General features: G+C 34.2%; 1 protein-coding gene across 1 annotated transcript in view; it reads left to right on the top strand.

Annotated features, from left to right (window-relative positions):
- Positions 1-17,219, top strand: part of LOC150104963 (uncharacterized) — a 123,882-nt gene that overhangs the window by 85,696 nt on the left and 20,967 nt on the right. The window contains exons 5-6 of the mRNA XM_090396077.1: positions 5,610-5,681; positions 10,902-11,134. Coding sequence (XP_090252203.1) covers positions 5,610-5,681; positions 10,902-11,134 — 305 coding nt within the window. The remainder of the gene's footprint in view (positions 1-5,609; positions 5,682-10,901; positions 11,135-17,219) is intronic.

Genomic DNA, 17,219 nt, shown 5'->3' with positions numbered 1-17,219 from the left:
GATCAGTAGATGATAGAGAGGATTCAGAAATGAGTGATCAAGCTGATGACAGGTGTATGGGTTACGAAGATTTGTTGATAGGCTGAAAAGAGGTGACACGATAGAAACTTATTAGAGATTTTATAAAATTGATGCAAAGGAAATTTTTCAATATATGACAAATATTCAGAGAAATAAGGGTCGTGCATAGAAGTTGTGTAAGAGTGTGGTTAGTAAAGGTGTGGAAAAAAAAAAAAATATATATATATATATATATATATATCAATTATATCAATCATTTGCTGCTGTGGCATTGATGTATGCTGCTTGATGGTCCTGATGTATGACTCCTCCACTTGTTGGTTTCCTAATGCTTTAAGTATTGCATAAGTTATTACTGAATCAAAGGCTTTCTCATAATCAATAAAACCAAGATTTAATGGTAAGTTATATTCATTACACCATTCAATAATCTGTTGTACAACTTGAATATGGTCCATTGTACTAGAGCCACTTTGAAAGCCTGCCAGTTGTTTTGGTTGTGTTTGGTCTAGAGTCGTACAAAGCGTATGAGCTAAGACTTTTGTAAACACTTTGTAAACCACTAATAGTAGACTAATGGGTCGGTAGTTCGTCAAGTCTTCTCACCACCTTTTTTTATGTATCAGAATTAGGGTAGCCTTTTTCCATGCTCTTGGTACATCATTTTTCTTCAGACATAAGGTAAATAGTTTTGCTAAGATTTTGTAGATCATTTCTCCACCTATACCACAGCAGCAGTTCATTTCAATGGAAACATCTCTATTGTGGAAATACAGAGAGGTATAAGACAGGGTGACATAGTATCTCCAAAATTATTCACAGCATGCCTAGTAGAAATATTCAAACTTCTTGATTGGGATGGGAAAGGTCTGAAGATAAATGGAAGATATTTAAATCATTTACGCTTTGCAGATGACATAGTTATCTTTAGTTCAACTATGCATGAATTACAGACTTGTATCCATGAACTCCAAATTGCCAGTTAAACAACTGTCCTAAAGATAAACCTAAAGAAGATCGAAGTTATGTTCAATAGCTATGTCCAACCAAAAATAATAAAAATCAATAATGACGAAATTAAACAAGTAGATCATCACATATACTTAGGACAACAGATATCAATGGAGCAAAATATCAGGGACGAAATATTCGTCCCCGATATTAAAAGATACACGATGCTTAGGTTTGGAAAATTACATTCATTATTTAAAAGCCAATTACCATTATGCCTGAAGAGAAAAGTTTTGAACCAATGTATTCTCCCTATATTGACATATAGCTGTGAAACATGAACATTAAATGCAAAGGAAATTAAGAACAACACAATTTAGTATGGAAAGAAGTATGCTTGATATCACAAGACTGGATCACAAAAGGAATATGTGGATAAGAAATCAAACCAAAGTCTCTGACATAGGAAGAATGAAACATCTGAAGTGGCAATGGGCTGGGCATATTGCTCGAGGACAAGATCAATGATCGATAAAACAAGTACTAGATTGGATTCCACAAGAGGAAAAACGACCATGATGCTGACCTAAATCACGGTGGATTAATGATATCATCAGATTTGCAGGAGTGACATGGGAAAGGAGAGCCATGGACAGACAGTTTTGGAGTAAGCTTCAAAAAGCCTTCATCCAGCAGTGGATATTGGCAATGGCTGATAATGATGATGATATATATATATATGTATTTTTTTTTTTTTTTAATTAATTAATTTATTTTTATTTATTTTTTGTGTGTGTGTGGAGAGTGGTAAACAAGTAGAATGGATTGCTAGAATTAGTTGAGTGTCCTGACAGTGAATGAGTTTAAGGAAAGGTGTGATAGGTTTTGTGTGCATAAATGTTAGTGTATGTCTCCCATGATGGTTCTCTGGACTCCATGGAGGTACCATATAATAATAAATGGAAGAAAGAGTACTTTAAAGGAATCCAAGATGTTAAAGGTGACATGAAAACTGAAGATATCCTAGATGTTTAATCTTTTAAGGTACCTGTGACATGACTATAAACAATAAATGACATGATAACCACAGTAATTAACTTTAATGAAATGAAAGTACACATTTCAGTACGAAATATCTGTACTTTCATTTCATTAAAGTTAATTACTGTGGTTATTATGTAATTTATTGTTTGTTTTTATCCTAGATGTTTGGAATTATTATTTTGAAAGACTGTGAAATGAAACAAGAAGTGATAGAACAATTGTAGAAAATATTCAAGAGAAATGCAGTTAGAGTACATATCAATACTTGAGGTAGAAAATGCCATCAAAAACCTGAAATGTGGGAAAGGGTGGTTGGAGCAGATAATTTTTAACTAGAAATGCTAAGGTATGAAGTCTTACACTGGCTGTACTGCATAATTCAAAATGCATGGTTAGAAGGTTGAAATCTGAATGATTGGAGTAGAGCTCTCTAAAATTAAACTGTGAGAATTACAGAATTTCTCTACTGAGTGTTCCAGGTAAAATTTATGCAAGCATACTTGCAAAGAGGCCAAGAAAAGTTGTCGAAGAGAAACTTGGAGAAGAAGTTAGGTTCAGGCCAAATGGGGGGGGGGGAGTTGTCAGGATCAGATTTTTACTTTAAGACACATGTTGAAAAATCATTGGAATATATAACAAGGATCTGTATTTAAGTTTCATAGATCTTGAAAAGGCATGTGATAAAGTTCCAGTTCAAAACATACAGTTATATGATGTAAATGGGATTTTATACTGTGCAATACACGTTTTAGTTGAGAAATCATGGAAATATAACAAGGATTTGTATTTAAGTTTTGTAGATCTTGAAAAGGCATATGACAAGTTGCCAAGAGGAAAACTGTTCACAACACTAGAGTTATACAGTGTAAATGGGACATTATATTAAGCAATACTTAGTCTGTATTTGTGTTGTACGTCAGCAGTTAGAATTGAAGGAGGAACATAGTTTGATGTAAAATTTGGTGTGAGACAAGGTGCACTATCTCTATTGTTATTCTTTATTAAAGCTTCTATCAGAATTGGAGATGTTTATCTTATCTCTTTACTTTATCCAGATGATTTTATACTCTTAAATAAATGCAGTACAAATTTGCAGCAGTTCTTAATTAAATTGAACAATTAATAACAAATATGGTATGAAAATTAACAATAAAATAACAAAAAAACTGTGAAAATAGGCTGGAACATAGAAAACTTCAAGAGAACCTATAAAATACATTAAACATTTCAGCCATTTAGGCACAATTTTTAGTGAAGATGGCAAATTAAATTTGAAAATAGGCAATAGAATTAGCAAAGCTGGCACGGTGAGGAGTCAACTGAATAAATTGATATGGAATAAGAGAGAAATTGGGACACTAAACTTGCAGTACACAAGACAGCTGTTATTCATGACAATTTTTAGTTATGGATGTGAGAACTGAGTTTGAAGTAAATCATTGGATCAAAACCTGGAGACCACAGATATGAGAGTTATGAGATCCTGGTAGAGAGCACTAACAAATAAACTGCATGAGATTAAACCTAAAATAAGTATTGTTAGTCCAGTCTACATAGAAACAGAGAAGTTGTTCTTGCTAGGTCACAGTTAAAATATGTGTCCTTATCTGCTGAGGGCAGGTAACCTACCTATTTGTGAACACTAATATTTAAATTCAAAATTACATCATTTTCTGATGGAGTATCAGCACTACACACAAGAGAGGGATGCAGTTTTTACTAATTTAGCTAAACTGTATAGACTCATTAGACTTGGACAAACTGCATAAGTTTTTTACTTTTTACAAAGGATTAATTTGTATAGATGCATCTGATCATAAATGTCTAATGTGTATAGAGATAACTTTTGTTATACACAGTTTTGTTATCCACATTTTGGCATATACATGGTTTCATTATTATGGTACATAAGGATTGTCTGTTTCCTTTACAAGGTGTGGATGCTTCTGCACGTGCACCTTGTAAACCATTCATCCATCATTACTACCGTATTGGTCTGTGCAGTGTTTGTCTTCATTTGTAAATAACTTCTATGCCCTTTGAGCAAGATGTCTGATAGGAGAAATAAAACAGAAACTAAGAGTGAAAAGAAGAATGTGAATAAAGACATCTTGCTCAAAGACCCATGAAATCCCATTCTACAGAGGTGAATATTAGAAGTTCTGAATTGGCTTGATAGAGGGAAAACGTAGCATTGACATTCAAAGGGCGACAGGACTGAGTGATTCTACAGTGATAATGGCTAATGCAGTTTGTAAGAACATTAATTCATCCATGATTATTAACAAAATCTTGATGTCATGCAACAGAAAATGGAAAGGATACTGGCAGTATGGATTTTTGCCAAAATGCACGTTGTCAGTATGAAAGATGAAAAGCAACTGACACAACTGATATATCACTATGTGTTCCACAATCTCAACATGACTGAAGAGGCTGTAGATCCAATTGCCACTGAAGAATTTCACGAATTTCTCTTCAAAGCAAAGATACAGGGTTGCATACCAAGTTGAAAAGTTGAAAACTGCAAATGAGGTTTCCATTGAGATTCTTGAAAAAGTAATCTTCATCCTCCTATGATTCTTCAACTTCAGCATTTCAGATAAAGATGTGGTTATGATGTATTAATTGGTAAAATAAAGAACTACTTTAATAGTTTTGTTTTATACATACTGAATATTTTATTTACTATTATGCTCTTTAATATGTATGAAAAATAATCTTGAAATATTGGAATCTTGCTCACTCAGGAACGCATCATCTATTATCCCATGTTATAAGCATCTTTTACATGTTTTCAGTATGGGTGGTGATTCTTGAGAATGCAGCCCCCATGTATAATGAAAGTTACTTGTATATTACATTGTTCAACTTTTTAAAAATTTGTTTTATATATATATATAATATTTATAACTTTATATATATATATTTTATACTTTATATATAATTTATAACTAAGTTGTTTATTTTTTACCTCTTATACTGCTGTAACCTTTGTAATGGTGTAGCATGATCTTAGCTCTCCTTACTCCAATAAAACACCAAACTAACCACCCAACCACTCCTTTCATGCATCCAAATTGTCTTAGTACATATAAAAATAAGAAAAATGCCACATATATCTTTTTTTTACGAACTTTATAACTTGTAGATTTTTTTTGGCTCGCACTTTAGAGTAACCATTTATAGTTTTTAAAGTAGTTTTTATTTATTTTTTATAGTGACAAATGAGCTTTGGATAAGTTAATATTTTTTTGTTGTTGTTTATGCATCAAATATGTGAATATTGATGTATTTGACTGAAATATAATATCTCGGTCAAATACAGTAATTATTGTTTTACTTGTTTGCCTTAGAAGAATACTTAGAAGAAATGACTTCATGCACTTTTTACAGTACATGATCTGTAGATCTACAGTAGCTCTACATCTGCTGTAGATTGCACTGTAGATCCTTCTGTAGCAGTTGAATATCTTTTATTTTTGTTTTAAAAGTTTTGAAAACTACACTAATTTTATTTCAGAAGTATTTAACTCTCAGGATATTCAGTTTTACTAGTTTTTTTGAAGTGTACAATTATATATTTCTTATAGGCACAGTGCTACATCATGTACTGAAAGTCTGCAGGATGAAGCTAAAGAAATTGATTCACCAAATCATTTAAGGTATTTAAATATTTAATATTTAATTCATATTTAATAAATATGATTAAAATTTAAATAATTTATCTCGATGTTACAGATGTATAAATTCATATTAAGTTCCGAGTTGCATTAGCTCTTTTATAATGATTTTCTGTACTTTTTTTTATTTTTTATAATTCAGTATTTCATTTGTTAAATATTTGAAGTAAGTCTGTTACCTTCTATATGTCATCATCATCAAATTCCTGACATGTACCCTCAAGGGGTGTACAGGATATAATAGTACTACATGACAAACTTGCATTATGTTTCAACAGTGTGTCATCTTTGAAACTTGTGGGGGAAGATTCCAAAGTTCCGAAGACGACACACTGTTGAAACGGCTTGCATGCTGTTACTCCACCCCTGACTTTTTCCCATCAATCTCTCCTCCCCCCCCAAAATAAAATAATTTCTATCTTCAGATCCTTTTCACCCCCCCCCCAAATGCTTTTTACCCACCCTTAATAATAATATTATTATTATACATATAAAAAACGGTTTTTTCGAATAATTCCTCCCAGATTACTTTTACTCCCACTTTCCCAAAATCTCCTTCCTTTAACAGCTTAACAGCAAATGAATGCATATTGCCGGGATAACGAAATAAAAAACAACACCCAAAAAAAGGTATGGCCAATTTTTCCTCCGATATTATTCTTCGTATATTAGTTTTATAACACTTCTGTAATGCCCTGAGATCTGAGTAAAGAGCCAATGACATTGTAAAAAAGGGGCACTCCTAAACAAAAGCTGGCTATATTAGCCATTAAAATAATAATCAAGGGATATTTTTTTCTCCAGTTTTCATGTCACCTTTATTATCTCTAATTTCTTCCTCCATTTCTGAGATTTTTCAACAACCTTGAGAATATCTTGCCACCTTTTTGATATTTGTTTTCTGTGTTCTTGCCAAAATCTTCCCAACTCTTTTGTTTAACTAGTTTTACACAATGTTTTGCTTTCTTACAATTGTCTCTGTATTCTCTAAGAGCACAAGCAGACTTATTTGCAAGGAATTTTTGATATGCTTTTTTCTTTTCCTTCATTGCCTCTTTAACTTCCTGTGTCCACCATGGAGTTCTGATTTTTCTATCCTTGAAGGCAACCTTACCACATGCCTCTCTCTGACTGAATCAATGGTTTCTTCAGGATTTGCCACTGAATCTCCAAGATTTGATTCCTATTCTCAAACTGTTTTGTTTTTTCTTGAATAAGTTTTGTGTATTTTAGTCTACAGTTCACATCTGAGAGCTGCTCAACTTTTATTCACTTTAAAATTTTCTTACATGTTCTCTCTTCAATATGAAATTCAATTTTATCCTGCTCAAGACTAAATGGTGATCCATTCCGGGGGCACCATAGTCGCCAGGGTGGGAAGAGCCCCCGCCTCCAGTATATACAGTAGACTCGACTATCCGCAGCCCGGATTTTATCACGGAGAATTATAATAATACAGTAATTCTCTATGATAAAATGAAGAATATGTATTGTGATTTACTTTGCCAAGGCGTTGCAAGCGGGGCATCTGCTACAATCCTCCTACGTGCCGTGTGCATAACACAAGTTGAGACATGCAAAGAGCGGATTTCCCCGCTTCGTCAGTTGTGTATCAGATGTCCACAAGTGCAGAATACGTTTGCCACTGTTCCTGGTTGCGTTAGTAAAGAGATTCGAAACATATCACTTGTAAAGTCTTGGAAAATTCTTTTGGACCATGAAGGTGGACATTTGAACCTTGAACCCGTGTGTGAAACCAAAGTGGAAGATGAAAACGATAAACTTGTTTCGTTGCTCAAAAATGTATCGAGCTGTGATGATGTCAATGCAGAGGACATTACAGAATGGATGTCAAACGACGAAGTTGATGAAATAACTGACAACGATATTGTGGAAATGGTGACACAGGGGGAAGAAGAGGAGGATGCATCCTTAGATGACAGGAAAAATCTCATCCCACATTCAGAAGGGTTCAAAACAATTGAGGCAGCACTGCAGTACATTAGTAAGCTGGAGGAAGTGACGCCAGCTGATATCATCTGCTTGCATAAGTGGAGGGACATTTTGTCACAGAAAAGGGCTAAAAGGGTGAAGCAGTCATCTATCAAGGACTTTTTCAAAAACTAAAAACTGTAAGTTTTGACTCTTTCATCTTAGGCCTACCTTTTCACATTTGTGTGAAAAGGTAGGCCTAGAACTCCAGCCTATCTGGCTTTTGTGCTGGCTTGCCCTTGTGCCACATTAGGCCGGATAGTCGAGAGTCTACTGTATATAAATTAACAACCACACACGGAAAGGTTGCAAACCTGTTCTAATACTGGAATAGGATTTTCAGTTTTTCATGTCTGGCAGTTGATATAAAAAATGTGAGGTATATTGTTGCAGTCACAAGTTTATAGGTCACATTTTTTTTTCAAATGTGTTTTCTTATAAATGAAATCAGGATTTGTGTTTGAATGTAATTAAGGTGATATTGAGCAACCTTATTTTTCTTTTGATGTTTCTGTTTGAAATAGAATCTTGGCTTGTTATAATGATTAGATTTTTTTTATTATTATGTAACACCTCCAGGGAGTCCAAAGACTCATCGAGGCAGGGCACCTACTCTACAACTCTCTGTCTCCACCAATGGCATCTGCCCCCGACTACCACTACTAGTATTTTCACAGACAATCGCAAACATCCATGCCCACAGTGGGATTCGAACCCGCAGCCTTTTGGCTGGAGAGCGGGTACGCTAACCATTCGGCCATTCACTAATTAAAATGCTAACTGATTAACAAGCCTCTTTTAGATAGCTGTTTATAATATCATAACTTTGTTATGTATGAGAAATGGAAGCACTGTGAGAAGTTTACTCTAGTAACAACTTTTGAATTGGTATGCAATACTCCTGAACCCTGTTTTGACTAGATGGTTGAGAAAAGACCATGTGTATATTGGTTCCTTCGGCACTGGTGATATTTCATAGGTTAGAGAAATCTGTGATGTTAACTTCAGGCTGCAGCATCAAGCAGTACAAGGATCAATGGTCCAAGAACTGCTGACAAGGAGCACCAGTATGTGAAAGTTTATGCAGAAATTTATATTAAGGAATATGTATATGTACTGAATATTACACTCCAATTTGTGTACTTAACAAGTGCCAGGAATCTCATATGTTTCCAAAATAGTAATATTTATATTAATTTCTAATCATAGCTAGTTTATATTAATTAATTTGAACGCTTGAACACTTTCAGCCTATTCTGGACCATGTGAATATTTGATGTATTTGACTGAAAGATAATATCTCAGTCAAATACATTTAATTATTGTTTTACTTATTTGTCTGACAAAAGTCAGGTAAATACTTATAGAAATGACTTCATGCACTGTTTACAGTACATACAATGGCATTGTAGATCTTTCTGTAGTAATCTTAACTTCAGGAAAATTTCTTGGCTGATTTTAGCTGAGCTTTGTAATATGATAGGTATCCTTCTTTCTCCTTACTGTTTTATACAGAAGGGGGTCCCCCGCACTTACATTGACTACACTCATGTATTGATTGATCATGTATCAGGTCATCCCAAAAACTAATGTCATTTTTTTTATACTGTACTTTTTCAAATGTGTCTCTCAGCTTGTCTAAACATTGATTTTTAAAGCTTTATAAGTACCACTAAGCTGAGGCGGCTTGATTCTAAGGAATTCCACTTTGCAAGAATGTGATACACAAGTTATTGTTTAAATAACACTTTATTACTATGGAGGTCACTGAAGAGCACATCATGCGTTATGAGTTCAAAAAAAGGCAACAGTGCTGCTAACACTGTAAAAAATATGCAAGAAGTGTATGGTGATAATGTTTTGAATGTGCAATGGTTCCAAAAATTTTGACAAGGGGACTTTAGCTTGAAAGACTCCCCTCGCTCTGGGTGCCCTGTCTCTCACTGATATGCTGGAAGCTGCTCTATTGCAAGAAATGCCAATGCAACTGTTCGAGATTTAGCAAAAGATCTTAATTCATCGTTATTGACCATTCATGGCCATTTGCAAAAACTTGGAATGGTGTCTAAGCTCGGCAAGTGGGTTCCTCACGAATTGACGAACAACAATTGAAGAGAGCTCATCAACATCTGCATTGTTCTTCATTCTTGAGAGGTTCAGTTTCCAGTTTTGAGTCATGTAGCCACTGGTGATGAAAAGTGGATACTTTATGAGAATGCTAACCGCCGAAGGCAGTGGGTTCGTTCAGGGGAACAGGCTAAACTTCAGCCAAAACAAAACCTTCACTCTCAGAAGGTTTTGTTAAGCATTTGGTGGGATGTGTCTGGTATTATATGCTTTGAACTCTTGCCACGAAGCCAATCGCAGCTGAAGTATACTGTGAACAGCTCGATCAACTGAAAGAAAAGAGGTGTTCTCGGGCAATCAAAAGGGTGTTGCTTTTCATCATGATAACGTATGCCCTCATAGTGCAAGAAATCACCTGTACCAAGATTAAGGAACTTGGCTGTGAAAAGATTCCACATCTTCCGTATTCTCCTGATCTTGCACCTTCAGATTACCACCTATTTTGAAATTTCCAACATTTCATTAATGAAAAACAATACGATACATTAGAGGCACCGAACTTCTTTGCCTCCAAACTGCCTGAATTCTATGGAAATGGCATTATGAAGCTTTCATAACATTGGAAGAGCATTATTGATTCAAATGGAGAATATATACTTGATTAAATTAGCAAGTGATTTATCTTTTATATCCTGTCAAACTTAATGCTAAAAACGACATTACTTTGGGGATGACCTGATATTACTGTGATGTTATTCCATCATTTTATGTGACTCCCATCCATGAAAATTTTTTGCAAACCTATGGCACTTGTACATTCGTATCTTGGGTGGGCAAAGGATTTTTTCAAAGTTAATTTTATATATGTATCTTTTTATTTATTTCTTACTTAGTCTGGAAATCCTGCTCTAGAGACCAAACATGGAACTTTTTCAAGCCATTTCAGGCCGTCATCTTAGTGCAATACCACAGATTCTGACAGTAATTGTTGATGATGATGAATGACTAATGAAACCCACCCTGTCAACATTACAAGTGGTTTTGAACAAGAAATAACCAAATATAATCCACAACATGGAGTAAACACTGAATAATATTTTTTGGGTTTAAATATTGAGAATCATATTGTCTCTATCTTTCCAGTTCGAAAGATGTTGATGATCCTCCTGCAACTAAAGCAGTTGAAGAACTTGACTCCCTTCCTGGACCCCGGTTAATGGTTGGAGAAGATGGAAAAATTGTTTTAGATGAAGATTCACTAGTTATAGAACGAACATCTTCTAATATTGAATCTTCAGCTATAGTTCATGAAACTTCTGAAACAACTTATAACTCATTTAGAAAAAGGTCTGTTAAACGAGGTTGGTCTGACAAAGGTAAGTTTTCAGTAGTGTTTTAATGTTTGGATTAATATTTGTTATGCATGAATCAAAGAGCTTTGTGAGTATTTACTTTTATATGACCTTGAAAAAATTAATAAGTAAATAAAAATTGCTTGTTAATTCAGTATTAATTTATATGCAGTTTAATAATCCTGTTGCCATCGAATAAATCACATTTATTGATTAGATTCACACATTTTCATTGAAAATAAAATTTGCTTTTAATGAAGTATGTGTATGATAAATTTTCACTGCTTCAGTATTGATGAATCATTTCATGATGTTAATGTAAGTTTGAGCATGCGAAATGTATCCATTGTTTTTAACCAATTTGCAGTAAATGGGTAACCAAAAAACCTGTTTCTGAAAAGGATGATGATGTACTATATTAGAATGTATGGTTTATCAAGATTGACTATTCTGATTCGGTTTATCTCTGATATATGCAGAAAAAAAATTCTAACTGAAATTCACTCATGTGCAAATTGAGTCAGTAGGGAGGGGAAAAAAATTTAAATTAACAACTAATGACAGTTTTTCTAACACATTGCTGTCTGAATACAAAAAAAAATACTCTTAATCGTACATAAGGTGCAGCATTGTAAAGGAACAACAGATTCATTTATTAAAGCATTGATATTTCACTGTTAATTTTATTATTATCAAATCATTTAGGCATCAGTGGAAAAGAGGTAGAGCTAACAATGAAATTACAAAAGCATCATGTTAATGTAATTGAAATTACTGAAATAGAGAAAAATAAAACAGATGAGCCTCTGAGTAATAACTACAAGATGTTATATATTTGGATCAGAAAAAGGAAAGAGTAGCTAGTAATCAATACTTGACATGAGATTAAAATTTTTGAATGATAAGCAACTTCAAGTAAAGTGATTTGAGCATATTTCAAAATGGGCAGGGAGATTTATTTGTGCTTGTGGTTTTATAAAAAGTTCTAGTCTGAAAAAAGATGAAGAATTTTTTGAGTCATTAGAGAGATCAATTAACATAATGAAAAAGCAAATCTCAAATATAGAGAAATATTTTGGAAACATTTGGAAAAAAAGAATTAAGCTAATAATAAAAACTTGGACAAGTCATTACTAACACCATTTTCCTACATAGAGATGAATAGAAATTCACACAGAAGAATACACAAGAAATAAGAAAAGTCTTATGTTATTATTGAAATTGATATATTCACACTAGTATAGGATATGACAGGTATGCTGGAGATTTGAAATTGGAGGGATCAACACCTAGTGTTGATCAATAGAATAAAAATGAATATCTCTTTAACAAGAAAAATATTTATGAAAGTTTTTTTAATCAAAATTTATCAGCTTTCATAAGTGAACTGTAGAAATGAGATATATTATTTATCAAAACGTTTGTTGGTAGCGAAATCTGAATAAACCATTTATTAATCTGCTAGGCAAGCATATGGCAAAATTTGATTTTTTTCAAAGGTGAAAAAATCAAAGCATCATGGTGGACTCAAAAACAAGTTAGTAGACAGTCCTGGAAATGAAATCTATCGAAACTTACTTGTTTGTATGTCAGCATATAATTAGTGTATATAGAGAATCATCACCACCCCTGTCTAGTAGTAGGCCTCTTAGTCTCAAGCCATCTTCCTGGCAGTTTTCTTCCTCTAGCGACATATTGAAACTGTCAGGGTATCTTGGTTCTTTCCATTCTGTTTATATGGTGTAACCATTTTTGTCTGTATTGCTGGATATATTGTACTATAAGTATCATATTTAGTTTGTTCATTATATCTTTTTGTTTTATCTGGTCCAGTGACTTATATCCTGCAGTTCTTCTCATATATCTCATTTAACTGATGTAAGTTATTGTTCATCCTGTTGGTCTTCACTCCCATAGGTAAATATTGGTCTTCCTTTAATTGTCTTCTATACTTTAATTATGGGATGCCTGTGTACTGTTATTCGATTAACAACTTTATTAATTATTCTAAGTGCTCTGCTTTACTTTTGAATTTTATCATTAATATAATTTTATTTTTAATTTTTTAAATTTTCTGCCATTATACGAAACATTAAGTTCACTGTTACCTCTTCACTAGATGAAGAAACACAGATGTATTATGAAGAGGTATTAGAACTGTTGCAAAAATTGAATAAGAATTCAGCAATAGGGACTGATGGGATATCAGCACGTGTTCTAAAAGAGTGTTCAACTGAACTGGCCATTCCTTTGACCAGGCTGTTTAATACGAGTCTTAGAACAGGAAGATTCTGCAGGAATGGAAGGAATTGATGGTAATTCCATTGCACAAGGATGGTGCAAAGACCGATGTGTCCAACTATTGACCAATTAGTATCTCAGGAGTGGTGGTGAAGATTTTGGAAAAATTGTTTAGGGCTCGCATTCAGAAATAGGTTGACAGTGAATCTCTACTTTGCAATGAACAACATGGATTTTCTAAGGGAATGTTTCAGCAACTTGCTGCTCACATTTTATAACAATGCTACCATTAAACTAGACAAGGGGAATGGACACATCATGATACTTTTGGATTTTGCTAAGGCTTTTGACAGAATACAGCATGGTAGACTGTTGCATAAATTGGAGAAAATGAGTTTGGGTTATAGAATATTAGCATGGATAACAGGATGGCTGACTGACAGATATCAAAAAGTGGTATACACAGGGATGTGAGTCTGTAAGATTTAAGGTATAAAGTGGTGTACCACAAGGATCGGTGCTTGTCCACTGTTATTCAATCTGTACATTAATGATATTGGGAATGATTTGATAAGCGACATACAGCTATTTGCTGATGATGCAAAGATAGGTAGGGTAATCAGGAATGCTGCTAATATACAGTACTTGCAGAATGATTTCAATAGTCTAGAACTGTGGGCATGGAAAAATGGGTTTCATTTGAATGTCAGTAAATGTAAAGTCATTCACTTTGGTGATTAGATATCCAATGTCATATTATATTGGTGGGATTAGGCTAGAAGAAACTGATGAGGCTGGGGATCTTGGAGTGTTAATAGATAGGAAGTTGAAGTTCAGGGGCCATATGGCAAAGATTGCAAATACAACTCAAAAGTTAATTGCAATGCTGAAACAAACGTTCACATGTAAAGATGTTATTTTGCCTGTTTACACGGCCTTGATAAGGCCTCACTTGAACTATTGTGCACAGGTCTGGTCTCCTGGTTTCTGTTGTGATTCTGATATATTGGAGAGAGTACAAAGGTGAGTGTTAAAAATTATATAAGACAGATTGCGAATTTGTAGACTGCAGACACTAGCAAACAGGAGAAAGAGGGATGATATGATTGAGACTCACAAACTTCTGTAAGGATTGTAAAGGATTTCAATTGATGGAATTTTTCAATTTATGGAGGGTGGGGAAAGGACGAGAGGGCATCCTTGGAAGCTGAGAATGAATGCCACTAAGAATGGGGTGAGGGCTAGATTTTTTCTCTCAGAAGGTGGTGCGTGATTGGAATGGATTGCCTTTGGATGTTATGAGTGCAAGCAGGGTGAATGAATTCAAGAATAGTATAATAGCTGTTGTGTGTAGTATGTGGCCTTCCTCGATGAGTCTCTTGACTCCCTGGAGATCTCTCTTAATAATAATAATGTTATTATGGCGACTTACTTGACAATGTTTTGCTTTTACAGTAAATCTCAAACACTTCAAGCAAAACAAATAAGTTTGCATATCAGCAATTCAGTTAAATTAAATTATGATTATCATTTCCAATAAATGAATTTTATAGTCCAATCAGTGCAATATTAACCTTACACATGCATCCAGTATGCATGACATGTGTAATAGATAATCTATTATTTGAAAAAATGAAAGAAAGAAAATTGTGCTTTGCTCGCTATTTAATTTCATTAACAAAATAAACCTGTAATTATAAACACAAAAGTTAAAACTCGCACAATTTACTTAAATACTGCAGTATATCTAGCTGCTCAATTCTGATGCATAATAAATATCCTAACCTTATTTTCACAGCTCACAACTTGAATTAATTTAGTGTAATTAAATACTTTAAACATTTTACATAATGACAAGGCATTTTTAAGACTTATTTAAAAATGCAATTATTTTTCAAAGACAAGATCAAGTCCTGATCACGTGAATTGAGTATATTGTGAAAAGTGAGTCTGGCTCTACACAGCAATTGCTACTGTCTTGTTGGTTTTGTGAATTTCATTTATAATTTTGTTTTTGTTTACTGTTTATAACTTCATTATAAACAGTAAACAAAAGAAAACTCAAACTACACTTTTAAGTTTTGTGAAACAATGCAAAACTGAAGGTGAATTGCATGGACCAGAAAGTGTTCAAAACACTGGAGGAAAAAGTTCTGTTGTACCATCAAGTAAAAACAATCAGGTGAGATGCTTTTCAAGACAAATGGCTCAAGGAATTCAGTGGTTGTGGCTTGAAGACAAAGTTGCATTTTGTAACATACGTAAAAAATATCCTGGGCTGCTGGCAGTATCTCTGTAAAGCTATGAGGACTTTGCAAAGTGGAGACATTTAATGTTGACTAATTTTGAACTGTAATATATCAGAACACAGAAAGATAAGTAAATAATTATTTATTGACTTATTGCTGATATTTCACTAGTGTTATAACCAGCATCTTCAGAGCACAAAAACACAGTTTATCACAATGTTTTTTTTTGTCACAATGCTACAATTTTTGTTGCTACAAAAATTGTAGCAACAACACAAAGAATAAAGTCCTAATCAAATTTATACAGCCATATTTGTTAAGATTCAGAATCCATGGACCAGGGCTTCTGTTGCTTCTAAGAACAATCTCTCTCTCTCTCTGACTTGTAAAAGCTTCTGTGTAGTACTTTTGTTTTCTTCCAGTTGATCCTGTGTGCAGGGATATCCAAAGCCTTGTCTGCGGCCCAACTTGCCATAGCGATAGTGCTGGATGTATCTTTTATGTTCACTGATGCAGATGTCCACAGTTTTCCCTGTTTGACTGTAGTAAACTTGATCACACGAGCAGGGTACTTCATAGACTCCTGGTTGTCATAAAGGAGCGATGCTGTCCTTGGGTGAACGGATGAGAGTTGCTAATTTGACACACGGTCTGAATAGTGCATAGTTGATGTTTATTGAGAACTTTAGATATATTTTCTGATGTGCCTTTGATGTATGGGATGGTGACTTTTGTTGTAGTTCTCTGTGGTGGATAGTGGGAGGGGGTTTCTTGGGAGCATTTAGTATTTTGTCTATCTTATGGGGATTATAGCCATTGGCTAAGAAGGTGTGGCATAAGTGAGCCAGTTCAGCAGCAAGAACATTGTCACAGATTGAACAGATTGCTCTTGCTCTGTGGGTTAGTGTTTTTTAGAATACCATACTGTTGAAAAGGGTGATGGTGCGATTGTTTGTGTAAATATCTCAATGGATGTGTGGGTTTTCTAAAAACTGAGAATGATAACGAACCATTTGGAAGACATATGATTAGTGTATCCAGGAAGGGCAGAGAGTTATTAGTTTCCAGTTGCATTGTAAAGTAGATTTTGGGGTGTTGGCTTATTTAAACGCACTAAGAATGTATCCAATGTGCCTGGGCCATGTGACCAAATAGCAAGCACATCATCAACATAGCAAAGCCAAAGCATTGGTTTGAGAGTGGCTGTATTGATAGCTAGTTTTCCTAAGTGTTCTATGTAGAAGTTGACTGGTGGGGAGGGGAGTCCATAGCTGTCCCATCTAATTGTTTGTATATTTTCCCTTTCCATGTGAAATATCATGCATGTATTGTGAATTTAAATAGTTCAAATATATCAGGGGTGAAGTGTGACTTTTGCAGATCAAGGGTTTCAATTAGTGGTACATTTGTGAATAGTGAGGTGATATCAAAACTCAACATTATGTCTGAATTTTTTAAGGTATGGTGTTCTAAAATACTTTTTAGGTGGGCAGAATTTTTGACAAAGGAGGGAGAATTGTTTGTGAGAGTGGCAAGTAGCATAGCTAAATGTCTAGCCAGTTTGTATGTGAGACTATTTATACTATCTATACCAGTGTTTCTCAACATGGGGCAATTAG

The sequence above is a fragment of the Typopeltis vanoorti genome, chromosome 7, assembly GCF_054136105.1.
Source record: "Typopeltis vanoorti isolate ZY-2024b chromosome 7, IOZ_Tvanoo_1.0, whole genome shotgun sequence".
NCBI lineage: Eukaryota > Metazoa > Arthropoda > Arachnida > Uropygi > Thelyphonidae > Typopeltis > Typopeltis vanoorti.
This window is presented reverse-complemented; position numbering and strand designations above follow the sequence as displayed.